General features: G+C 50.3%; 1 protein-coding gene across 1 annotated transcript in view; it reads right to left on the bottom strand.

Annotated features, from left to right (window-relative positions):
• Positions 1 to 1,762: 1,762 nt before the first annotated feature.
• Positions 1,763 to 25,529, bottom strand: part of MAP3K9 (mitogen-activated protein kinase kinase kinase 9) — a 68,318-nt gene continuing 44,551 nt past the window's right edge. Inside the window, exons 4-11 of the mRNA XM_004584433.2 lie at positions 17,718 to 17,866; positions 16,377 to 16,552; positions 14,690 to 14,930; positions 13,281 to 13,403; positions 11,786 to 11,939; positions 7,722 to 7,834; positions 5,253 to 6,056; positions 1,763 to 4,143 (exon numbers count right to left, since the gene is read on the bottom strand). Coding sequence (XP_004584490.2) covers positions 3,659 to 4,143; positions 5,253 to 6,056; positions 7,722 to 7,834; positions 11,786 to 11,939; positions 13,281 to 13,403; positions 14,690 to 14,930; positions 16,377 to 16,552; positions 17,718 to 17,866 — 2,245 coding nt within the window. The 3' untranslated portion in view covers positions 1,763 to 3,658. The remainder of the gene's footprint in view (positions 4,144 to 5,252; positions 6,057 to 7,721; positions 7,835 to 11,785; positions 11,940 to 13,280; positions 13,404 to 14,689; positions 14,931 to 16,376; positions 16,553 to 17,717; positions 17,867 to 25,529) is intronic.

The raw sequence follows: 25,529 nt of genomic DNA, 5'->3' as shown, positions 1-25,529 counted from the left end.
CACTGCTCTCTGTTTTAAAGAATCAACATGGCTCAGGAGGTGTCTTCTTTGCATGGGAAGGGGTTCCAAAGTGGGGGCTGTGGAGACAAAGTGGACTAAGTCAGGAATGGAGGTACAAGGGTGTCTCCTTATGTCACTGAGTAGTGGTGGCAAAGGGGGCTTTGTGAGGACCCACCCCATGACACATGTCCCAGGGGAGAGTGGACCCTGTCCCAAAGATGCTTCCAGAAACTGGCCTGATTCCAGGCTCTAGAGATGACTGTCAGTCTGAAGTTGCCACCAACCTCCTACTTCATACGACACACATGCCAGGCGAGGTGGGGCAGCCGGAGGGATGCCTGTCATGACCAAATGCTGAGGAATTAGATGAAAGAGCATGAGCACGTGCCTGGGGCCCATGAGTCACACTAGGGCAGTTCCAGTCCCTCCTTCCCCAGAAGCCACAGGAGGGACTAGCAGGCAAGTTCCCTCAAGGCACAGGGGGTGAGGAGCACACATTCAGCTTGAGCCACTCAGCCCGTGAGCATGGAGGAAGCCTCCTTGAGCAGCTGGCCAGGAGCCATCGCTGCTTTGGTGAGCTCCTCTGACACATCCTGCCATTTCCCTTGGGAGGCAAACATGTGATGGTGGCATCTGAAGTGAGGAAATGTGAGAGGGGCTAAGGTCATGCCGCAAAGGCAATCTGGGGAACAGAGTCCTTGGGTCTCGGTGCCTGCTGGCCCAGCTTGGCAGTCAGTCCCAATAGCTTCCTAATTTCCCTGCACTCGAATCTTCATTGGTGAGCATTCGCCCCGCCTATACTAGCAAGTATTATCAAGGGCAGAAGGAAAGTGGTGCCACTCAGCAGAGAGCAAGAAGAAAACTGGCACTCCTCAGAGTTGTCCAAGCATAAGACATTGTGTTTGTGATGATCATCGCTGCTACCAGACGTCAGGGATGCTAAGTTGCAAGCCCCATGAGAAAACATAAGGATAACTACTGGCAGCGGCCTGGGGTCCTTAAGAAACGAACCGAGGGTCGTCAAGTCGACTATCAGTGGCAGGAGAATACAGAATCTGTGGCCATCCCCACCATGCAGGTGGTGAATGCTTGCTAAGGACAGAAGGAACAGTGTCTCCCAAGGGACTCGAAGGAAGCAGATAAGGGAAGCCCCAGCTACTGCCACTCAACTGACCTCAAATACTGCTTTAGGACATGCTCTAGCCTTTGACCACCAAACAGGGCAAAAGGACTGTACAGAAACCACTCCAACCTGTCCCTTGCAGGCTTATCCCATCTCCTGCCCTGTTCCAGATACTGTGGCAGGCAGGGGCCTCCACAGCCTGGCTCATTGCAGCCTCAAGTTGGTTTTGCAGAGGCTCAGGGGGCATCTTCAGAATGAGCCTGCTTTGCTTCCTTCAGGTACAATGACTGCCTGAGCAGAGCCCCAGCAACGCCTGCTCTTTCCCCTGGGTGGGTAAGAATCAGAAGCCACCTCTTACCCAGTGTCAGGTGGTAGTCCTTTCATCTACACGGCAATTTCCAAAATAAAAAGATGGCTGCGGCCAAGCAAAATGAAGAAAAGGAACAACAACAATAAGAAGAACTACAACAAAAACATGAGCAGAAAAACCAATCCCTGCTTCCTAGCACAGAACGTGGTCTAGAGCCAGCACAGTTTGGATTAGGCCATAGGCTGTGCTCTGGCAGAGGGCCACTTCATGGAGCCAAGGGTTTAGAAGAGGAGCTGGTGACTGAGGGCCTGGGGTTTTATCCAGGAAAGGATAGAGTACAGAGGCTATTTATCCCTTTATGTCATTCAAGAAAGGAGAATCATTTGGTTGGCTGGAACTGCTCTTAACATTCACATTTCCCCTCCCCTCTATCCCAGGAATAGACGTCTAGAGGTAGAAATGTTTGCCTTCCAAAGAGCAGCAGAGAGATGAAATGCATTAAGAAAACCTGGGGCAACAAAAACACCTGTGCCTCTCCGTCTGAGACACAGCAGAGTCCTTGAACCAAAGTGCCATCAAGCTCATAAAGCAAGGAACAAACCTCAATACCAAAGTCACCCTCTTGGGCATCCCAGGGTAGGACTTCCATCTCAGCTACAAACAGCAGTGGCCAAACCCATCACATGTGCCAGCTCTACCACTCTCCCCATCCTGGAACCTGATGACGCTGCAAATGCAAGGACCCTGCAGCTGGGCTCAGTGCCTCTGGCGGATAATTCATGGGAGGACAGCAGAGCAATAGAGAGGGAAGAGGGACAGGTCCTGAGGACTCTACTTCCAACCCCGTTTTCATTCCCACTGGTCAATATTTAAGTAAAGGAACCAAAATTCCAACAAAGACCCAGTTAACCTCTGTGGTCCTTCCTACCCAGTTGACGGGCCAGAGTGCAGCGCGGTCTGTGCAGAGATGCCAGAAGGCCATCTGCAGCCAGTTTCCCACTGGGAGACTCAGGAGCTGGAGGTTCGTGCCCATCAGTGGCTTGCTGAGCATTCACCACAGCATCACTCTGCTACAGAGAAGCCTGTGAATGCTCTTTCTACTTCCAAGGGCATCCTGGCTAAGAAGGTCCCCCTCCAGTCCCAGCTTCCCGTGTCCAGGGCCCACCCTCACAGGCTATCCTGGCTAAGAAGGTCCTCCTCCAGTCCCAGCTCCCCGTGTCCAGGGCCCACCATCACAGACCATCCTGGTGCACTGCACAGATACTGCCAATCAAACACAACCCAAAGCTCATTCCAAGAACTGGAGGGGAGTCCATGGGGAGGCAATAAAACAACAGTGATCAGACAATAAAACAGACAAATTCAGGAGCTTTGCCTCTGACTTCAGGCAGGCACCAGTGAATCTCCCAAGACACTCTTCTGGGAAGAGCAAATGTTTATATCGGAACTTGATCTGATTGTGTTTGGACTACGTGTCAGTAGATGGGTACCTTCGACAGGTGCTGCTTTCTGCTCCAGAATGTTTCCAAAAGGAACAAGGATGGACTCTGCCTACCTTCTCCCCTGGCCTTTGGCTGTGTTCTTCCTAACCGCCTCCTTTCCCTGCAGTTCCCCTTACCATCTGTGGGCTCAAACAGGTGGGGCATCTGGAAGTGCTGGTAGGTAGTGACAGGTGGACCAATCTATATACTCTCACACTTCAGCCTTTTAGCTAGAACGCAACAGACGCAGGGAACTTAGAACTCACGTTAGACAAGATTCCTACTCAAGGGTGTCGGGGCAGAGGGTAAAAGGGACAAAATCAATCCCAGAGCATCCAACACCAGCGTCCGGGACAGCTAGACTCAGGGCTGAGGCGGGCCCTAGACAGCTCTGGGCACATCCAACCGACCAAGGAGCAAGAGAAGACAGATTTGGCTGGGTGACTCTTCAGGGTCACCCTCAAGGCGAGGAAGACTGTGGGGGGTTGAGGTGCACATAGGCACCCCATATTCCCCTATACAGCCGGAGCTCATGTCCATTAGTTGTTCTCCTAGGCAAGGGCAGAAAGGCCCTACAGGGCCAGAAACTCTGAAGTGGCCCTGTATCCACCCCTTCCATCTTCAAAGTGCATTAACAGTGCAAGAAGTAGGATTCAGAGGGCTGTGCAGCCAGCACCCCCTGTAGCCTCCAGTTCCCCCATTGCCTCCGGCTTCCCACATCACGTGCCCCCCACCCTCATCACGCTAAGACCAGAACTCTTGCTGGATCTCATAAGGGGCAGGCCTGTGCGTGTTCAGCTCTGCTCTGCACAGCGGCACGGTGCTGTCCTGACTCTGCCCCTCTGCGTCCAGGTCCAGGAGCGTCCGCTCGCCTGGGGGCAGCGGCCCTGCCTGGAAGGGGAGCAGGGCTGGCAATCCGGGTCGCTCCTCCACAGTGCTGCTGCTGCTAGCAAAGCACGAGTCCAGGTTGCTGGGCGTCTCTGTGCTGGAGCTGTTGGCAGGAGAGGCGCTCCGGGCATGGCTGGGGGACACAAACCACCAGGGGTCCAGCCGCTGCCGGTTGGCAGAAGGACGTGGCCGGGGCAGGAAGTCCAGGGTCTTGGGTCTCTCCAAGGTAGAGTCCTGCTGGGAGCTCCACCGCCTTGGGGTCGGGGGAAAGACCACACTGGGGTCAGGGAGACGGGGGAATTCGCCGGGGTCTCGACTGGGACTGGGGGTTTTCAACATTCCTGATCGAGGAGACAAATGGGAGAGCCGTCAGAGGATGGCACCATTACTCCTGGGCCACCCAGTACCCTCCCACCTCCCTGCCCTGTCATAGGCTCTGATGTGGGATAACAAATGGGCACACATTTGCTGAGCATCTACCATGTGCCGTGCAGTGTGCCGGGAGGTTCTGGGGGAAGACAACAGTGAGCTACAAGGCCATGGCTCCAGTACCCAGGTACACACGAGGCCACATCTGTCATGAACTGACTGAAGGCAGTGTCAGCAGATAATGCACAGGGCAGCCACCTGTGCTTCTAAGTCTTCCTGGAACCCAGCTACATTCCAAGTCTCTACCTTCCTTTCATAGCTGCAGGAAAGCAGTCACAGTGGGCTCTGCAACGTCCACACAGCCAGTGACCGTGTTATCAAAACACCTGATAACCCCTGGCAGAAGGGACTGTCCAGTCCTTCACTGTTCTGACATTTAACAAACAAACATACGATGGGAATGGTGCTATGTCTCAGAAGTCTAACGGGGAGGGAGAGAGGGTGACATGAGAGGTCACACGGGTGGATCTAACCAGGGGCTGGCCATCAGGTTGAGTGGTGCCGAAGTCTCACCTGCCTGTCAGACTAGTGGACGTTGGAGGAGCATGCTGGGAGGGAAGTCCTAGGGTGAGAGTGTGTGTCTCTGGGCCTCTAGGGAGTCAGCCGGGCAGCAGTTTAGCTGGAAGCTTCTCCAGGTCTACAGGGTGAGCATGAGTCAGGACTGAGTGTTGAGGGAAGTGACGCATGAGTGCAAGCTCATTTTACAAGCATGTCTGAACTAGTGACTGCAATGGGAGGCCAGAGGCCAGGAATCCTTCCTGCGCCCTGCAGCACATTCCCCAGGGAGTAATCGGAAGCTGGGCTTGTGCCCTTCCTGCCCCCTGAAAGCCCTGCCCCCGACAGGTCATCCCTCCCCTGCAGAGTTCTGAGCTGGCCTCTTCTCTGCAGCCTGCTTGCCATCTTTTAACCCTCAGGGAGGCAGGGTCATCAGCTGACACTGGCCACCTGATTCCACATCAGTACTTCCTAAAAAGGCCTGAGGAACCTGCAGATGGCTCCCTGGGGGGAGCGCAGGACTCACCTGTGTTAGGGTTGTGGCCTAAGCCATTGCGGGATGGGCTCCTGCTGGCTAGGACAGCCTCTGGCTTGAGGGCCCCATCTGAGGGAGTCCGCCGGTGACTGCTCGGCTGCGCAGGGGCCGTGAGGGTGACGTGGGTGGGAGTCAGGGACTGGTGAGGGTCTCGCTTGAAGCGCTCCACTCGCACGTTGACCAGGGGGTTGTGGGTGCAGGGGGTCCCAGGTGGGGCCTCAGCCGGGCTGACTGGCATCTCGTACACTACGATCTCGTCGCTGTCGGAGCGCAGCAGGGAGCGGGTAGAGTTGCACTCGGAGATGGAGGAGAGCGAAAGCAGTGTCAGGGAGGCTGAGGGGTCTCCCAGCAGCAGTGTGGGCTCCTCCTTCTTGAAGAGCTTCCGGGATGGGGGACTGGTGCTCCGACGGGGCCGGCCAGCCCGCTGAAAAAGGCCCTCACGCCTCTTTTTCTCTTCCCGGGCTGGTGGCTCAGGCTCCTCCGGGGGAAGCAGCTGACACTTGCCAGCCTCCAGCAAGTCGAACCCGAGGCCTGTGGCCGCAAGCACAGCTGCACAGCCAAGCAGGGCCACCTCACAGCGGCGGTGGTGAGCAGCGCCCCGCTTGAGGCTGTTGGTTGGCGTCAGCTGAGGGGTACTGGTGGCTGAGTTCACTGGGGTGGGCTCCTCATGGCCTCCGTCGCTGGAGGGGCCATCCCCGTCCTCACCGCGAGGAAATGGGATACAGAGGTAGGACTGGTTGGGTGAATGCTGCAGACGACCCTCTGCGCTCTGCAGGCCTTCGATGTCCTCATCCTCTGCGAAGACGATGGCAGTGATGGGGGACAGGGAGGAAGCAGCGAGAGTAAGGTTCTGAGCCTTTTCCTAGCTCCAAGCTTCCTGACTCAGGGTCAGGAAGCTTGCAAAGATCAAATGCTCTGATGGCCAGGGATGTGCTATTTACTGGATGGGGAAGCAATAGTGCTTTACCTGCTTACACCAAGACAGGGAAATCACTCTAGAGGCCCCATTCCTGTTTGCAGGAAAGGGATCAGCTAGTTTGCTACACCTTTAGGAGGACCCGTCACACAAGGGCAGTATGATTTTCCAGAACATTGAAAGAACAGACACATTCCTGATGCTGTTTGATTTCAAGTACGGTGGCCTAGCGACTTAAGATCAGCCTCCCACAACGGGTTAGAATTCCTCGTTAGGGGTGATGGTCGATCTGCTCTATGGAGTCATATATGCTACAACCTTGGAAATCTACAAAGCTAAGAATATGAGGGGGACCAGCGGGGTAGCCCAGTAACTGAAGCCCTCATTTTACATGCACCGGGATCCCATATGGGCGCCAGTTTGTGTCCTCTGCTGCCCCACTTCCCATCCAGCTCCCTGCTTGTGACCTAGGAAAGCAGTAAAGGATAGCCCAATGCCTTGGGGCCCTGCACCTGTGTGGGAGAACTGGAAGAAGCTCCTGGCTCCTGGCTTTGGATTGGCTAAGCTCCAGCTACTGCAGCCACTCAGGGAGTGGCTTTCCAATAAAAATTAAAAGAGCATGCAGGGATCTTCCAATACTTCATTGGAAATGTGTATTATGTGAAACTTATCCATGGATTTAAAAAATGTTTTGCATCAAAATCACATGAGTTCATTTTTCACAGACATTTTGTAGGGTGCTCCTATTGTCTAGGAGATAGTGGGAAGAGCCTAACCACGTAGTAACCACAGGGCAGCACTGCAACCATCCTGCTCGATGGCTGCTGTGCTTCCAGCTGGGTAATACTTTGGGTCTACCCCAAAAGCCTAGATATTGGAGGTCTGAGCCCCAAAGTCTTATGCTAATGGTTAATAGATAAATGCTAATTGCTAACAGAGTAAGGGTAGAGACTTGATCTGACTACAGCATTAACAGGAGAGTCGACTGTGAGGTCTTCAGGTGACCGAGGTCACACAAGAGGGTTGATCACGTAAGCAGAGACCAACCTAGCCTCTGTCTCCGCTTTTTGGCCTGCCATGCGACTGACCTCTGCACGCGTTCTGCCATCAACTTGATTATACATCAGACCAAGGAGGCCACTTGACCTTAGACTGTGAACCCCCCTTCCTGAGTGATTCCTCTCCGATTATTTTAACTACAATAACAAAACGCTGAGCAATACACCCAGCCTTCACTTTGTGTATGAGGAATGATCCAGAAGGAAAATGCAGGCTCCAAGGCCTTCTGCACTGCCCTTAGGAAATCATTACTGGGATCTTAGGCTAGGAGGCCAGGGGCAGACCACTTGGCACTGGTAGGAAAACAACCATGACCCAGAAAAACACAACGGAAGAGGTGCTATGCAAACTAGGAAGGGATCAAGATGGGGGCCAAAAGTTGAGCAAAAGAGGGGGCAACCTTCACATGCTAAGGGTCTGTAAACTACCCTGGATGTTTGGTCAAGAATGTTGCAAGGGAACAGAGCTCTAAGAGCAATGCTTACCCATCTCCATAAGGCTGGTGAACCCTGGTAGGGCTGGGGTACCCTTTGGGCCCTTCCCCAGGTTGGGGGCGCTGGACGACCACTGCTTGCATCCGTCTACCAGTGATTTGAGGCTGAATAAGAGGAAACACAGGAACTGTCAGGACTGGTTACTTCAGCTGACTCTACCCAGCCGTGCGGGTCCAGGGCAGTCCTCTCCCTGTCTTCCGAATGGTACCGCAGAGCCTTGGCACACAGCTACCAATCTTTACTGGGGTCCATTTCTGCTGCTTCACAAACAGAAGTGCACATGCTCTAGGGCTAGAAAAGCGGTGGGAGGAGCCGCACCTGCGCACATGCTGTTGTGGAACGGTGGAATGACCCGGTGGGCAGATAGAAGCAAGCACTGCCCAGCCAGTGTGGAGTCTTGCATAAGCCCATGAGAAGGAAGGCGTGGGCAACCCACAGGCACTGAACACAACACGCTCAGGAGAGCAGGAACACTGTAATACACAAACCTGCGAGGCGAGTGTGGGCACTAAGCTGGCAGGGAGGAGCCAGGCCACTTCACTCCCACTAAGGCTCAGCAGCTCCTCCCAAGCTCTGAGCATGCCTATGCAGCCTTCAGAGCTTTCCAGACACACAAAATTGAACCCACAAAGCTGCACCAGCTCGGTGCACTTTGGGACAGACCCATGGGGTGGGAAAGAACAATGTGCTGGAGCCCTAAGCTGGTTGTATTCCCATCCCTGTAATCCGGTGCTTTTACAGGATCAGAATGGGCACCCCGATAAGCCCCTTATGGAATGGGGGCATCAGAGATCCTAAAGCACTGGCCTCTTCCCTGCAGACAGTAAAAGGGGGCCTGAGGCATCTGTGGTTGCTTTGGAGACCACTGTTCAACCAAAGCCGTGCTCCCAGAGCTTCCGACAGAGAAGGGTCAACTTTTTCACTGACCTCGGAACCTAGTTGTCGGGGAATTAAAGTACAGTCCAGTTACCGCTGGTTTCATATAAAACACAGACCAAGAGCTAAGCAAGCTGCCTAACCACAGCCGGGTCCTGCAGGGATCACCTCCCCACGTCACTTCCAGCACCGACGCTGACCAAGGACATCCCAAGTTACCAAGTCACAGGACACATAACTGTTTATCACTTCCCTCACTAAGGGTGACAGGATTACCCCAACAACCAGAGGGCTCAGGGAGGTGAGGACTAAGGTACAGTGATGAGGCACAGGGGTCTTCCCAAAGTGCACGATAGTGCCGCTGGAAACAGCAACAACCAACCAAAGCCAGCTCGACCCTTGCAGCAATGAGGCTTCATCCACGAGGCATGCTGTGGGAACGCAGCAATGGGAGGGCAATGCTTACAGCACAGCTACCGAGAGGGTGACCATGGGACTCACCCCAAGTGGAAATGTGGAGACTCTGATGGGGTACTTAAACCATTAGTTTTCTCACGTCTCTGGGGGGATCTTCAATGAACACAGACAATCAGTAGTGGGTGCTGGAGGGCCTGCCTGGCCTCTTCTCTCACCAGAACCCCCAAGGTTGCACTCGGGCTATGATGCCAGCCTCCCTGCCAGTTCCAGACCCGGGGCCCACTGTCCCCTAATGGCTTTTTGTCATTACAGACTTTTGTCAGAAAAAAGTAACTGAAATTAGAATTGTTATCATATACAGGTTTCCCCAAATTCCTGACATTAAAGAGCTCTTTGCTCAAGACTGGCTGGAAAGCACTCTGACTGCCCAAATGGGAAGTGAGGGCCGTGAAAGAGTAAGTCATACATTTTGAATGTTTTCAAAAGTTGGTGAGGAAGTCCACATATGGAAGAAGAAAATTTAAGAAGTCCATGTTTTGTAATGTGAGGGAGATTTACTTTCCTACTAAAACAAAATGTCTGTAAAAGAAGTAGAAACACAGAAATTGCCAGGACCCAGAGCCAGGCCAGTGAACTCTGTCAGGGATCACACCAAGGTCAGCAATGACAGGGATCCTGGGTGACTGAGTCCTGCGGGCCTGTCTCAACCCGCCTCTGTGCCGGGGCTCAGAAGCCCGGTGGACGGCTCCTGCTCTCCAAGCACTCCGGAGGGCACAGCAGCAGTCCGCACTCCTCTAAGGACTCAAGTGCTGGACTGTGGCTCAGGTGGTCTGTCCTACACATCGAAATCCCTGTCCAAAGGTATCTAGTCGTTGCTAAAGCCTGGCTTCAGAAAGTTAAGTCTATACGTGTCAGGTCTCTGCGTTTAGCTCAGATCTAACACAAGGGAATGGGCTTTAGATAGGAAACCCTAGTATATCAACAATTATGAATGCCAGTTACAGGCTCAAAGCACCTATGAGAATACAGGGTTCTCAAAAACTTCTTATATCAAAATAATTTATTTTAATTCCAATTTCCACAAATGTTTTTAAGTCCCCTCCTTATAAGCATAAATATCCAACTTTAGAAGTTCTTTGGAGGGGCTGGCACAATGGCTCAACTAACTAATGCTCTACCTCTAAACATGACATTCCATATGGGTGCTGGTTCATGTCCCAGCTGCTCCGCTTCCCTTCCAGCTCTCTGCGTGTGGCCTGGGAAAGCAGCGGAGGATGGTCCAAATCCTTGGGACCCTGCACCCACGTTGGAGACCTGAAAGAGGCTTCTGGTTCCTGGCTAAAAATCAGTAAATATTTTTTTTAAAAACGCTTTGAAAAGTCACCAGAAAAGGACAATGGGGACTGTTGGTTATCCTCACACTTAGAAAAGTCAAGACATATGGTTTGGGGGGGCGTGCATGTCTAGCCTGGCAGTTAAGATGCTGGTTACAACACCTGAATTCCACACCGAGTGTTCAGGATGCATGCCCAGCCCTGCTCCAGCTCCTGACTCCAACTTGGTGATGATGCAGAGCCTGGGAGGCAGTGGCCATGGCTCAGCTGAAGAGCGTTCCTGCCCCTACCACCCTCGTGGAAGTCCTGGACCGGGTTCCTGGTTCCCAGCTTTAGAGCAGCCCCAGGGATGGCAGGAATGTGGGGAGGGAATCAGCAGAAAAAAACACTCTTCCTGTCTCTCTGCCTCTCCAACAAGCAAAAGAAAATTTTCAAAAAGAAAGAGAAATAAATGGCTCCAGCTGTTTCTCAGGTATGGTTGGCATAAAACAGAAGGAGAGGCAAGGAGGAATCTTCCCAGCTCAGGTTGTGCTGAGCTTGCTAGGACCCAGCTAAGCTTCTGCGTGCTTCACAAGGACGAACCTATTTAATCTTCTCATCAACTCCGCAAGATGTATCCCAGTACTGCTCCCTTTTCATAGATGAGAAAACCTAAAGTCCCAGGGCGAGACTTGGTGAAGCCATGCACATTTTCAGGCAATCTACTGCAAAATGCCCAGCCTGAGAAGAACTAGGGGCATAGGGGCACTGGGACAATGGGTTTCTGGGTCTCAGACCCACAAGTGAGAACACAGCGCACCCAAGACACAAAGGTCCCATTTGTGCAGGTCAGTACAGCTCTGGGGGGAAGGCCTGGAAGCAGTTCCTGAGCTCGGAAGTCACAGCCAAGTGTACTGCCAGGGCTGGTCCCTGCACCAGGGCGAGCTCTGGTCAAGACAGTTCTGATGGTTCCTGCTCGTCCTTCTCACTCCTCTGTACCCCCTGCCAGATACAGGCAGAATACTTGGGAAGCACATTCCAAGTGTAGTTGATGCTTGAGCTCAAGCTACTGAGTCCCACAGCCCCAGGAGTCAGCAGATGCTGTAGTGGCTACAGTCGCTCTACTGCTTGTGATTACGGGCTTGAGGGGCACTCAGCCATGCTCGCCTGGCCACACCATGGCCATGGCCGAAGGCAGCTCTTGTGCCCCAAGGACAGTTTCATGCAGTCCAACAGTAAGGACAACACAGCCTAAAGCAGTCACTATCTGATCCTTAATGCAAAAAGCCTTGTGAATCTATGTGTTAGGGAACAAGGAGATGGGATGATCCACTGGAAAGATCACAGGCCCTATAATTTCTCAGGAAGCACTGAGATACACACCACAAAGAGAAGGTAGTTCACGTTGTATTCTCGAATGGTGAAAACTTCACATCATCTGGTTCTTACCCTTCATCTCCTGAGGCAAGCTCTTTCTGACCCAGCGTCCCTGGCCCCCACGTCCGTCCCTTCTTTTTGGGGGCCCTCTTCTCCTCCTCCTCCCCTTCCTCCTTTGGCATAACTGAGCTTCGGCCCCAGGTCTTGCTGCTTTCACCCGGTGTCACTGTGAACAACAAAAATTGAACAGGTCTGGAAAGTGGACAGGCAGGGTCCCCAAACAGGTCTACACCGCAACACACACACACTCACTCACACGCACATACATCCACAGGTGCACACATTGGGAGCCACAAGGATATCAGACTTCAATGAGATCTGGTGAACATACAGGAAAGTGACAGGGTTTCCAGATACCAATCATTTAGCTCTGTAAGTGCTAGATGTGGTAAAGTTGGCTATGTTTTCACAGTCTCGATACAGAGCCAGCCATGAGAGCTCCAAACAGATCTCACTTAAAGAACCTGTTTTGTTGGGAGGAACTGAATTGTTGGCGAGTGAGTAGGGGGTTGAGGAGAAAACAAGGGCTAAGGAAGGTGGGGGAAATGCAGAAACAGAGACAAGAAACGGCTGGCGGGGAGGAAACGAGTTCAGGACGACGGAGAAGGTGAGAGGAGGAGCAAGGAACAGACCAGGCCATGGGCATCTACAATAAATGACTCCCCAAGTGAGCCACAGACCAGAACACGGGGAGCCGTGGGAGCGGGTGTCAGTCCTCGCCAACAGCAGCCACACGACAACACGGGGCTCACTGATCTGATGTAATCAAGGAAAGCGAGAAATCTAGAATTTTAAAAAATATCTTCTTAATAAAAAATATCTTCTTTTCACTGGTCCATACACATACACACACACACACACACACACACACACACACACTCACATGTGTTTACATACAAGATTACTTCAAAACATTCATGAAAAATGGAATGAAAAGATATTTTGAGGCCCCCAAAAATCTGAAATCCATGCATTGTTTCTTCATACTATGCATTTCCCAGAAATTTCTTGAAGGTCCCTCATATGCAAGAATTTCAAGAAAATCAACTTCTAATTCCATTTTTTCATGAACTTCCTGAAGTACCCTCATTCATGGTTGTCTCTCTTTCTCTATCAATATACAGACAGATATAGATACAGATAAATAGTAAATATTATAGTAAAAATAAAATCCAGTCAGATGTGGACAAAAGACTAATAAGGATATCCCAAACACGGCAGAAAGGACACTGGGTTTCCAGGCAGGGAACCCTCCGTGTCCACTTCACACACCACTTTCCAAACTGCTTTGTAAATCAGAGACACTGCCAGTACCCACAGCAGTCAGTGGAGAGACACAAGGCGGAGGGCTGAGGGATGGGTATGTGTGTGCATAGCTATACACTTTGCTGAGGAGAGGTGGCAGTATTTATGGATGGAGCAAGCCTGGACCAGTGGGTGGCTGGACTGGTACGTTTGGGTGCTCCTGGTACGTTTGGGCCCCAACCAGTTTGGGAAACAGTCTCACACTGGATGGCTCGAAGGCGAGGGATGATGGTGGGGCTGGCGGGAGGACTGGAGCGGCTGCTGATGAGACTTTTCCTTTTGTCCATGGTCGGGGAGGCCTGCACCGTGAACTTGTGCTGGAAATCTGCTCGAGAGAAAGACAAACACATGCATATGTATTAGGTTCTTACCGTAAGAAAAGCCACACAATTTGTCACCTGCCATCAGGCCCCAGGGATAGGGACCCCATTACTTAAAAAGCTCAGTTCACCTGGGAAATGTTATTTCAGAATCGTCTTTTTTTTCCCACAGGGTGTGGAAGGATAAATGGATGAAAAAGATGGAAAAGTTATCACCCAACTGAAGTTTGTGAATCTTCCTAAAATTCTCTACACAGTGTATGCATCATGATGCGATGATGCTGACCAGTGAAGAAAACGGAACTTAACAATCCATATGAGCCTTGAACTCCTAAATCTTTGAGTACACTACCCATTTTTCAGGACCAACACAGGAGACTGATGCTTTACACAAAAGCTGGGTGGGGAACGGTGCTGAGGGTCAACCCTGGGAGGGTACCAGAGCAGTGAGGGAGCCAGGCGAATGACCCTCAATCCAACATACTCTCAAGGCAGAAGGCCAGTGCAGCTCACAGCTGGAGTCTCCGAGCTGTGGCCTCCTCATCCGTATGGGGAGCACAGTGACTAGCCACCAGCTGCCGGAGACCCCGGGGCCTGCCCCTGAGTCCACCCTCCAGCAGAGGGAAAGTGCAGCTTTGAATCAGCACCACCGTGCCCAAGCACCCAGGCGTGCAGACGCTCAGGGCACCTACAACCTGGTGCTGCCTGAAAAGAACAAAACAGGCAGCAAGGAGATCAGTGCCGGGTCCCAAGCACCTTCTCCTGAAACGGCTCGACTTCCCACGACTGTCCTTAGGCCACCCTCCCTAGTCTCTGTTCCTTGGTCCCTAACACACTCATAAGCTTGTCTCTCGGGGCGTCCCAGATCCAGAACACAGGGCCAAGTGCACATGCGTGCGGACACACACACACACACACACACACACACGTTTCTAACTTCATTCCTCCATATCTCTCCAAGGCTGTCGGGCCACAGCTGGACACATCCTGGGAGATGAAGTCCCATGGGGTCTGTTGCCAGCCTCATCTCAGTCACGGGCTAACGAGGGAATGCACCCTTGAGATGGGTTCAGACACACACCAGGGGACCCCAGAACTCCCCCGCCCCAGTCACACACACTTCCCACAGGGAGAGATGTGCCCATGTCAGCTGCCTAGAGAGTTGCCCCTTGGCAGGCCCTGCTCCCCTGCAGTGGGGCAGCTGGCCACTCTCCCACTGAACGCATGATCCTGTGTGAGACTGCGAGCCTCGGTGTTGCCCTGCTCCCACTTCCGGCCTCCAGCCACTGACCAGAGGGCAGGCTGATGCGGTTGCCGTCCTTGAGCTTCAGCCGGCTCTTCCTGAACTTGCCCTTGCGTTTCTTCACTCGGGGCTTCTCCTGGCACAGCTGGTGGATGATGATGTGGAGTTCCCGCTCCAGGATGTCGATCTCCCGCTCGGCCAGCTCCTGCTCCCGCCGCCGCAGCAGTTCCTCCTGGTTCTTCTGCTGCAGCGCTGCCCGCGTCAGCTCCTCCTCCCAGGTGCGGAGTTCCTGCACGGTGGGCGGGACCAACAGAGCGGGTCTTGGCGGTGAGGCCCCAGGGGGCCCTTGAAGGGTTAGTGCTCCCACAGGCCCAGAGTTTCCCAGGATACCCAGTGGAAAGAGGGGGCTGAACGCCTGTGTGCCCCAAACTGTGGGGAAGAGAAGCTCAGGATTGTCGTGGAGACAACATCACAGAAGCTAAAATCACAGGTCAAGTCCTAGACATGGCAGCTGAGAGAGTGACACGAGCATTTGGTGTAATACAGTCAACAGCACCAACATTACAGCTGCAAGTCACTTTCTAGCGTATTACATGGGACAGTGCATCTAAATCATGACAGTACATGTTTGAACAGTGTCAACGTATTGTTAGAGTGGGTTTGACTTCTCCTGGTATAGCAGCCCCCCATCTATGCAGGGTCTCCCCAAGACCTGATGTGGTTGTCTGAGATGTGGACAGTACCAAACCCCACATGTACTGCACCCTCTTCTGCACAACAGAGTACTTCAACTCAAGGAAAAAAAGAATTAAAAGTTGATTTTGGTGCCCTCCCAATGGAAATTCTTGCATATTTTTTTCATAATTAACATCTTCCATGAACTTTTGGAAGATTCTCCCATATATATGATTTCACGGGTTTTTATATCAAAATGAGCTTATCTTAGAATTTTATTTTTCCACAAAACTTTCGAAGCTCCCTCATGCAAACACCTATGATAAATTTAATTTACAAATCAGGCCAAATGAGAGATTAATACTGTAACTAATAATAAACCAGGCCCACTATAATAACATAGTAAACTTACAAATCATTAATTTCTCGAATTTCCTAACAGCCGTTTTGAAGCCACAGTTACACGAAACGCAAAAGTCTATGTGAACAGCCCTTGAGGTCCTCTCTGTCCCCCTTAGGTCTATCCTGCAAGCAACAGAAGTATTCACAGTTGGCTTGTAACTATGGATGCTGAAAACTAGCAGGAAGTGGAGAGGGGCCACTGAGTTAATTGTCGCTGAAACAGAAAGGCAGATGGAGTTGTCCAGAAACCCCCGGTTGGTTTCGGCTTACAGACAAAAGGCTCTAAACACACACAAAGGGCCAACTAACTTCCCATCCAGAGTACTGTCACCCTGTGTTCTCTTCCTGCCACCCAGAGAGGCTGTGGTTCGCAACCTTACAGCACCCTGATCTCTAGTTAACCTTCTCCTACTGTGGAACCAGGAAACCTTTCTAGAACTCATGTTACCTGCTGGCAAGCTGAGACGCCCCACTGGTAATTACCCAACAAGCTTCTCCTTGGGTTTGGACAGCTGAGGAGACATGGAGCAGGGAAGTGAGCCTGGGAGAATCAGGGAGGTGGGCCGAAGAAGGGCTGCTCTGTGTGTGTGTGTGTGTGTGTGTGTGTGTGTGTGTGTGTGTGTGTATGTGTGTTTTTCTCCGTATTCTCTCTTCTTACCTTTTCTTTGGCCCTGAGTTGGTCAAACATCTCCTGGATCTCATGCTTCCAGTCATCCTGCAGGCAGTGGAAGGAGTCCTTGGGCATTTCAAAGAAACCAGACTCCTCGATGGTAGTCAGCTGGTCCAGGATGCTTGTGAAAGATGGTCGTGAATGGGGATCGGGGTTCCAGCAGTCTGAATGGAACATAAGGGGCAGCAGAAGACAGGAATGGGCAAATGCAAGACTTAGAATCTTGTGGGAACTCATTTATCACAGAATTCTCTCTCCTTTCAAAAAGAGACTGACTTTCAGATAAGCCCAAGTAAGGTTCAGGTTACAAACCAAGCTGCCTACCATCAGTTACAAAGAATGAAGCTGGAGACAAAACAGCAATTTTACACCCACTTGAATCTGACTGTCATGAAATGCAAGACAAGCAAGTCCATGGCAGTTCTTGGGTCAAGTATGACTACCTTAACACACATGTCACTGCATGATGCAAATCCTAACCAAGGGCAGCTTTGTCCTGAGACTCAATTTCCCATAAATCAATGGGCTACCGTATCCTCTCACACCTCACTGGCTGATTAGGCAGAGATAAAAAGCATTAGAACTGGAGTTAGGAAAAGTAAGTTCTTTCTAATCCCAGTCCAGACAGTAACCAGTGTGGTAGCCATCTGTCCATTGAACCTCTTTCAGTTGTGAATTTCTGCTTACAAATGTATGGGATTTGACCAAATAAAGTGTTTATTTGAGAGATAGAGGGACAGACAGACATGGAACTTCCATCCACTAAATGCCTCCAATGGCCACGGATGGGCCAGGCTCAAGCCCTCCCAGGTTTCCCAAGTCTCCATCTCCCAGGTGGATGGCAGGGACCCAGAGCCATCACCACTGCCTCCCAGGGTGTACATCAGCAGGAAGCTAGAATCAAGACTGGAGCTGGGACCTGATTCCAGCCACTGCAATGCAGGATGTGCACATCTTAGACAGCAACTTAAGTGCTGCATCAAACACCTGCCCACTAAGCAACTTTGAGGCTTCCTTTTTTCTCTTATGTTCTTCATTTCTATATGAGGCATTCAGCAGCCCTGGAATAAAAGCTGCTATACAATCTTGGCTTGCACTAAATAACAAAAGGACTGAAGTGCTGGTCAGCAGGCTTTGGTCCCTGAGCTAACTTCCACTGTCCCTGGAGAACAGAAGGGCCTCTCTCAGCAGGGTGTGCCCATATCCTTCAGAAGCCCTAACAACTGCCCACAGCATTCTTCCCTCATCCTTGAGTAATGCAGCTTACGGCACTGGCCCAAACCTACCACATGTCTGTCTCCATGTTCAGAAAGGCCAGGGGTCACTTACCTTCCATGAGTCTCGCGAAAGGCTCTGGGCATGTCGAAGGAATAGGAAGAGCGAGTTTGTTCATGGCCACTCCGTAGGCCACTGCCAAGCCATCAATGCCTCGGAAGGGCACCTCACCAGTCAGCAGCTCCCAAAGCAGCACCCCATAGCTAAGGAATGGAAGGAGAGAGCAGCTGTGTATAGCGAACCCCAAGGTCTGGGCCAACTTTGGAAATCTCTCTCTCTAGAATATCCCTATTTGTCTGACTGACTAACTGTTGTTCAAAATCCAACTTAAATGTCTCATCATTCATTCATTCATTCACTCATTCATTCATTTAAAATATCTGCTAAATATTTTCTTAGCATCAAGCTCAATGCCAAGCACTGGGATAGATCTCATCCACTAAGAGATTAGTGACTGGGACAGAATACAGGGTGATAGGTCACGAGAAAGATCCTATGAGGACAAAGGAGCAGAGTGGGGACAAGAGACAGCTGGCCTTATACACCCTGGCTGCTGAGTGAAGGAAGCAGGTCAGTGCTCCAGAAACAAGGTTAGCATACAAAGTTGATGGCTGCAGAGCATGGGCCTGCCCTGGGGCCTGGCTCCAGAGATGAGCCAAGGGTTCAATCACGCACTGGGGCATCTGTGAGGCTGCAGGTGGGCTCTCGGAGACATCTGGCCAGTCTCCTTGGACAGTAGCTTGTTCCCTGGAGGCCTCCAAATATCATCAATCTTTAACATGTATCTACAAGGACAGACTGCTACTGGTCTTGTCTGGACAAGTAGTTGGATTTGGGTTAGAAGCTGATGGGAACAAGCCTGGGCACTTTGGCAGGCGTCTCCTGACACTCAGGGGTTCCTGAGACCCATTCAAACTGCCGTATATTACTGTTGCTCATTTACCCATCTATGGGGTCCTGAAGGCAGGCACAGTAGTTTGCAGCTTTTCCAGGGCTTCTCCCAGGCTCTAGTACACAGCAGGCATGCCCAGACATGCCTTTGTGTGCAGGGGAATGCACCTACGGTCAGACGATCTTACAGGCTGCACTGGCTGCTCTAGAATCAACCTCAAACACCATCAAGAAGTACACCACTGTACTTCCTGTCAAATTGTTCTTACCGAGGCAATGGCTGCACTGGGCAGTTTCAGCCAAGCAACCCCAAAGACCCATCAGATGTTGGATGCCAGCTTCCCACCTGAGGAACCTGCTCCTGACACTAATGCCACCTCTACTCTGGTGTCTGGGTTCCAGCCCCTTGCACAGACAGACAGAGTAGGTTTCAACGACCCAGGGGAGCCTTGTTCGTGTCCTTGGCAACGTCTGGCTGCTTCACAGAGGACAGCTCTGCTCTTCCCTGGCTCGCTTCTCCCATCCCTGCACTCAGCTCCACTGAAAGGCTCTACAGCTAAAAGAAACCTCACTAAGTAACATTTAAACAGACTTGAGTGAAAAGACCACATCACCTTGCATCCTTGTAGACTCACCACTCAGGACAACAGCAGTGTCTGCCTCACAAGACAGTCAAAAGGATTCAGTAACGACAGCTATTCCTGGCCCAGCAACACCACGATGGCTAAGACACGTGTGATTTCCCCCAGGCAGGACCTGCAGAGGGCCATGCGGAGCCTGCGGCGTCTGCCGAGAGCCTTGTCTAGGGACGCCTGCACTCAGATAAGAGGCCCTTCTGGGAGTGACTAAGCCAGCCTGCTCTCTTCTGCCAACACCTCTCTTCATTTCTACTGCACAAGATGGGGGTCAGAAAGGAACACTCAGCAGGAACAGAATCTGAGAAAGAAACTGGAGAAATATGAGACACAGGGCACGGAGCTGCAGCCTTTTGGGTGCGTGGCACAATGTCCGCGTAACCATTCTCTACTCCTGCGGTCTGCTTTGTCATACTCCCAGGGTTGGAAGAAGGGCAAGAGGACCGTGCAAGACCACTTACAGACAGCCAGCTCAGCCAAAGCACTGCCAGAGTCCTTGGGCCCCACAGAGAACCGCCAGCTTCCGCAGAGCAGCCGGGTGTTTCCAGGAGCTCTCCCTGCCGCCAGAGGTTCAGTGAGCCTTGACCATTTCACAGGTCACCTTCCCGACCAGAGTCAGAAGAACTCTCCACTGCAACCAGCCAGTGACCCTGCATTAGTGCTAAGGCTGGCAGCTCCCTTAAGTGGGTTGGGCTGAAGAAATCTTGCACTGGGTAGTCACCAGTGAGCCCACATTCCAAGAACCACGCTGTTTAATGATCACTGGTAAAGATAACTGAGAAACTACTTTGCAAAAGTGTAATTTAGAATGCAATGTTTCTTCTATTGGACTCTCATTCAAATGAATATATATACACATAGATACATATGGACACAATCTGTTTAATGATAATATCTCCAGTGGCATGAAATCCAAAAGGCAGCTTACAAAACAGAACAATCTCATTCTTAGGGATGGAAATATCAGCTCATGAAGAGAGGTAAACACACTAAAACACCAATATGGCTTATTTCTAAAAGTGAGTTTAGGATCAGTGAAAGAGAAACGAGATAGTGAAGGAGCTTCTATTCCTTAGGTCATTCCCTAAATGCCTGCAACAGCCAGAAGCTGGGACTGGGAGCTGCGGCCAGGCGTTGAATCAAGGCAATCCAATATAGAACACAGGCCTCTTAACAGCTAGGCCAAATGCCCACCTGTGTCATTTCCAAAACTTAAAATGATCAAGAACATATCGCTACTTCATCCCACATACAACAAGCAGGAAGTCCCCAAAGACCAAAGCCTTCTGGGTATATCCACTGCTCTCCCTGCACAGCCCAACCACATGGGGAAATATCAGGCTACTCCTTTTTTTTTTTTTTTTTTTTTTGCGAAGTCAGATACACAGAGAGGAGGAGAGACAGAAAGGAAGATCTCCCATCCAATGATTCACTCCCCAAGTGACCGCAACAGCTGGTGCTGTTCTGATCCAAAGCCGGAAGCCAGGAATCTCCTCCAGGTCTCCCACACGGGTGCAGAGTCCCAACACTTTGGGCCAACCTCAACTGCTTTCCCAGGCCACAAGCAGGGAGCTGGATGGGAAGTGGAGCTGCTGGGATTAGAACCAGTGCCCATATGGTTTCCTGGCACATTCTAGGCGAGGACTTTAGCCGCTAGGCCACCACACTCAGCCCCAAGCTACTCTTCTTAAGGAGGTCCCATCCAAGTCGACTGGGAAAACTTACGTAGTCGAAGACCCAGGCCAACGTCATACCCTTCACCTGAGCATGAACACTTTGTGATTTGGTGCCCAGAGGGTGCCGAGAGTTTTGACTTTTGTCCGGTGCGTAAACTAGGTAACTCCCAATTGTCCATATGAGTAAATTGTAGTCAAATTTAGGATCCGAAATCAACTTCATCTGTCACTGATGAACATTCTAGAGGCTGCAACATCACCAGACACTACCAGAGAGAACGTGTCTGGGAGGAGAGGAGGAGGTAACAAGGACTGGGCACTCGCCTCTTGGCGCAGGTGTATGTTCGGTCCTTTGCTGATGCTGCCTTCCATCGCTGTGAGGATGGTTAGGAGGTGGGGTGGGCTTGTGCTGCTTCGGAATTATCTGTGCAGGTTGTAGGTCTCCTTGAATATGAGGAGGCCCCACCCCGCCCCCCAGAACCACACCCAAAGAGCAAGAACAACAACTCGGCCGGCTGGCAACAGCAGAGCCCAGGGAGGCCCAGGATGAATTCCAGCAGGGGCGGACGGGCGGGGGCCCAGACTCAGCTGGTGTCTGGCAGCCAGCAAACAGTTCTGAATGAGTTCAAAATGAACAAATGGGTTACAATTCGAGAGCCAAGTTTGTAGACTCGTGCAAGTCCTCTCTTGGATGTCACTCACCCTGGGAAAGTGCAAGTGTACACGCCCGGTCACTCGGTACAAGCGAGGCTTAAGAGTCTTGCGCGTGGTTCTGACCACAGCTTCTGCCTACCACTCAGGGGAGCTTAAACACGTAACTTAATGGGTACAAGCACCCACATCTGTAAGACTGAAAGAACAGCACCCGCTTTGGGCATTCTTGTAAGGATTAGTTGAGATGAAATGCAGATGGCACTAAATATACAGCCTAGCCCTCAAGCATTTGGGTCTGGGAAGCTGTGAGATCAGCTGGGGCCACTTAGATGAGGAGAGAGGAATTAAAGAGCCATTCAATGGAGCCCACAGATTATCTTGAACGAAAGTCTGTAGCATGAATGCTAAGAAAACTCCACAGGAACAGGCTGAATTCTGTTTACTAAACACAGTCATCCACCGCTGAGTGAGGAAGCTCACTTCCTGGGAATGATTTTAAACCAGTGACCCAAGCCCAATGCGGTAACCTAGTGGCTAAAGTCCTCACCTTGCACATGCCAGGATCCCACACGGGCACCGGTTCATGTCCCAATGGCCCTGCTTCCTATCCAGCTCCCTGTTTGTGGCCTGGGAGAGCAGTCAAGGACGACCAAAGCTTTAGGACCCTGCACCCACGTGGCAGACCCGGAGGAGGCTGCTGGCTCCTGGCTTTGGATGGGCTCAGCTCCGGCCATTGTGGTCACTTGGGGAGTCAATCAGTGGACAGAATATCCTCCTCTCTGTATATCTGACTTTCCAATAAAAATAAATAAATCTTTAAAATAAATAAATAAATAAACCAATGACCCACTGGCAGGTTATGCAACAAAGTCCAAGATTTCATCCAAAGAGCTGATGATCTGGGGTTTGCCTGGAAGCTGTTCCCCTTACAGAGCACCTGTTTCAGGAAATGCCTCTCACAAGCTTGCAGGCTCTATGAGTAAAGGGCAGGACCCACGATCAGTCTCAGAACAAGGATCCCATGAATTAAAGCTAAAGCTCCCAGATGACACTGAGGTATAGTCGGTAAAGCTACCATCTGTGGTGCGGGAACCCCTCAAGGGCTCCTGTTCCAGTCTCGGCTGCTCCACTTCCAATCCAGCTCTCTGCTAATGTGTCTGGGAAAGCAGTGGAGAACAGCCCAAGTCTCTGGGCCCCGGCACACGCATGGAAGACCCAGAGGCTCTGGGATCCTGATTTCAGATGGGCCCAGCCCTGGCTATTGCAGCCATTTGGAAAGTGACTCAGCAGATGGAAGATCTTTCTTTCTGTTTCTTCTCTCTCTCTCTCTCTCCAACTCTTTCAAATAAATAAATACATCTTGAAAGAAGGCAATAGAAAAAAGAGAAAGGGAGAGAAAAGCAAAGGTCCTGCCTTGCTCACTCAAAGGACAAACCCTTGCAATGGCCTTGCCCTGCCCACCTCTGTCATGATGCTTTCCCATCCCCTAAGCTTGTCTCTGGAAACCTGAAGCAATTCTGTCCAAGTAATCACCAACAGAAACCTCTAGAGAACGCGGCACTAAAACCTGAACAAAGTCAGGCCTGGGCCAGGAGAAGAGGACAAGCACACCCATGGGCAGCAGCACATTCTGGAAGCATCATGGTTTCCCATGAAGAAAGGCCAAGTGAGTGTCAGAAGTGGCAAATGGCTCATTCCCCTTCGTCCATAATAAGGGTCGTGACTGAGCTGCCTGCTCCTGCCTCTCTTGGAGCCAGGTGTGCCCAAGTAACCTGTGCAGGCAGCGGGTGTTGAGGGCTGCGTGCAGTTTCCAGATTGTCTCCCGATTAAAGACCAGCTGTTGGCATGGATGAGCTCTCTTCTTTTAATAAAGACAGTCACTCATTTCGTCCACCCAGACAGAGACAATGCTGAGGGAACCTGGCTTGCTGGATGATCCTGCAGCCAGGGCTTTCTAGGCCACACCTACAAAGAGAAACACGCTTCTATCCTAGTTCAGCCTGTGTGCCTCCTGGCAAAAGAAGCTTAGCTAAATAAATTAACCTTCTAAACAAAAGGTCAAGCAATACAACTATAAACACACGCAACTGCCATTTTTACAGACCAAAACATTCGATATCAGTAAATAACTGAATCTAACAAGACTGGGTTAGACATTCTAAGGCAATAAAAAGTTAGCTGTTTCTCATTAACTACTTCATCCTTTAGTTAACATATGGCTAAATAAAAATCTACACACGTAGCTACAGAGTATCACTGCAAAAAATTAAGTAAGTGTCCTATGTCCACAGATTGGAAAATTACTACATTCTACTGATTCCCAAGGTAACACGTAGATTAAACACAATTCCTACCAAAAATCTCAGATGCCTAATTTAGAAAAACTGACAAAAGGATCCTCAGAGGCTTAAGCAAATGTTATAGACTTAAAATGGCCAAAATAATCTTGAAACAGAACAATAAAACTTAACTATGAAACTGCAGTAACCAAGAAAGGATGGAGCCAGTCTAAGGATATGGATGTAGATTAATGGAGTAGAACTGAAAATCTAGAAATAAACCCTGTGAGGTGACTTTTAAAAAGGATGACAGATAGGCCCAGTGTGGTAGCCTAGCAGCTAAAGTCCTCACCTTGCACATGCCGGTATCCCATTTGGGCACCGGTTCATGTCCCAGCTGCTCCACTTCCCATCCAGCACTCTGCTTGAGGCCTGGGAAAGCAGTAGAGTACAGTCCTAAAGCCATGGATGGGAGTCACATGGGAGACCCAGAAAAAGCTCCTGGCTCCTAGCTTCAGGTGGGCTCAGTTTCGGCCATTGCAGCTACTTGGGGAATGAACAAGCAGAGATCTTTCTCTCTGTATCTCCTTCTCTCTGTAAAAATCTGACTTTACAATGAAAACAAATAAATCCTTACAGAAAGGATGACAAACAAGTCAGTGGGGAAAAGAACAATTTTTCAATAAACATCGCTCTGACAATTGACTAATCAGATGGAAAATAATAAAATTAGATCCCTACCTCAAACCACATGTAGATATTTATTCATAATGGGTCAAAGGTTGAAATATAAAAGCCAAAATTATAAAATTCTTAGAAGAAAACATAGTTATATTCATGACCTTGTATTAGGCAATGATTTCTTACATATTAGACACCAAAACAAAAGAAAAAACAGAAATTGGACTTGATCAAAATAAAGAATGTCTGCTTAACAACGCCATTAACAAAGTGAAAAGGTAGTCAACAGAACGAAAAATTTTGCAAATTACATATCTGTTAAAGGACCTGTATCCTGAATACATAAAGAACTATTTCAAGTTGAAAAAGACAGCAAACCCAAATACTGAGTTGGCAAGGAATTGGAATAAACATTTCTGCCAAGAAGATATCTCAATGGCTAATAAAAACAGAAAAAGGTAATTAACATCATTAGTCATTGGAGAAATGCAAACCAAAACCACAATGATACACCACTGCACAGCCACAGAGACGGCTATAATTAAAGAAAGAAAAGAAATCGGAACCCTGTTCATTGCTAATGGGAACATAAACTGTAGTTGTGATGAAAAAGCTTGGCTCCTAAAACCATTAAAGACGGAACTATCATATGACTCAGCAACTCTACTCCCAGGCGTGTATCTAAGAGAACTGGAAATACACGTTCCCACAATTACCTGTAAACAAATATCCACAGTGGCCATCATTCATGACAGCTAAAACGTGCAAACTATCCATTGTCCATCAAAGGATAAATGGATGAACATTACCTACTCACACAATGACATATGATTAAGATATAAAAAGAATGGAGTTCTGATGTTAGCTACAATGGATGAACCTTGAAAATACGGCACCAAATTAAAGAAGCCAGTCACAAAAGACTAAACATTGCCTGATTCCAGTTATCTGAACTATCCAGAATTTGCAAACCAGTAAGCTAGTATTTGGAAACAAGGGAATCGAGACAGAAGGGACTGGGGAATGGGAAGAGTTGGTAACGGATTTCTT

The sequence above is a fragment of the Ochotona princeps genome, chromosome 26 (genome assembly GCF_030435755.1).
Source record: "Ochotona princeps isolate mOchPri1 chromosome 26, mOchPri1.hap1, whole genome shotgun sequence".
In the NCBI taxonomy this organism is placed as follows: domain Eukaryota; kingdom Metazoa; phylum Chordata; class Mammalia; order Lagomorpha; family Ochotonidae; genus Ochotona; species Ochotona princeps.
This window is presented reverse-complemented; position numbering and strand designations above follow the sequence as displayed.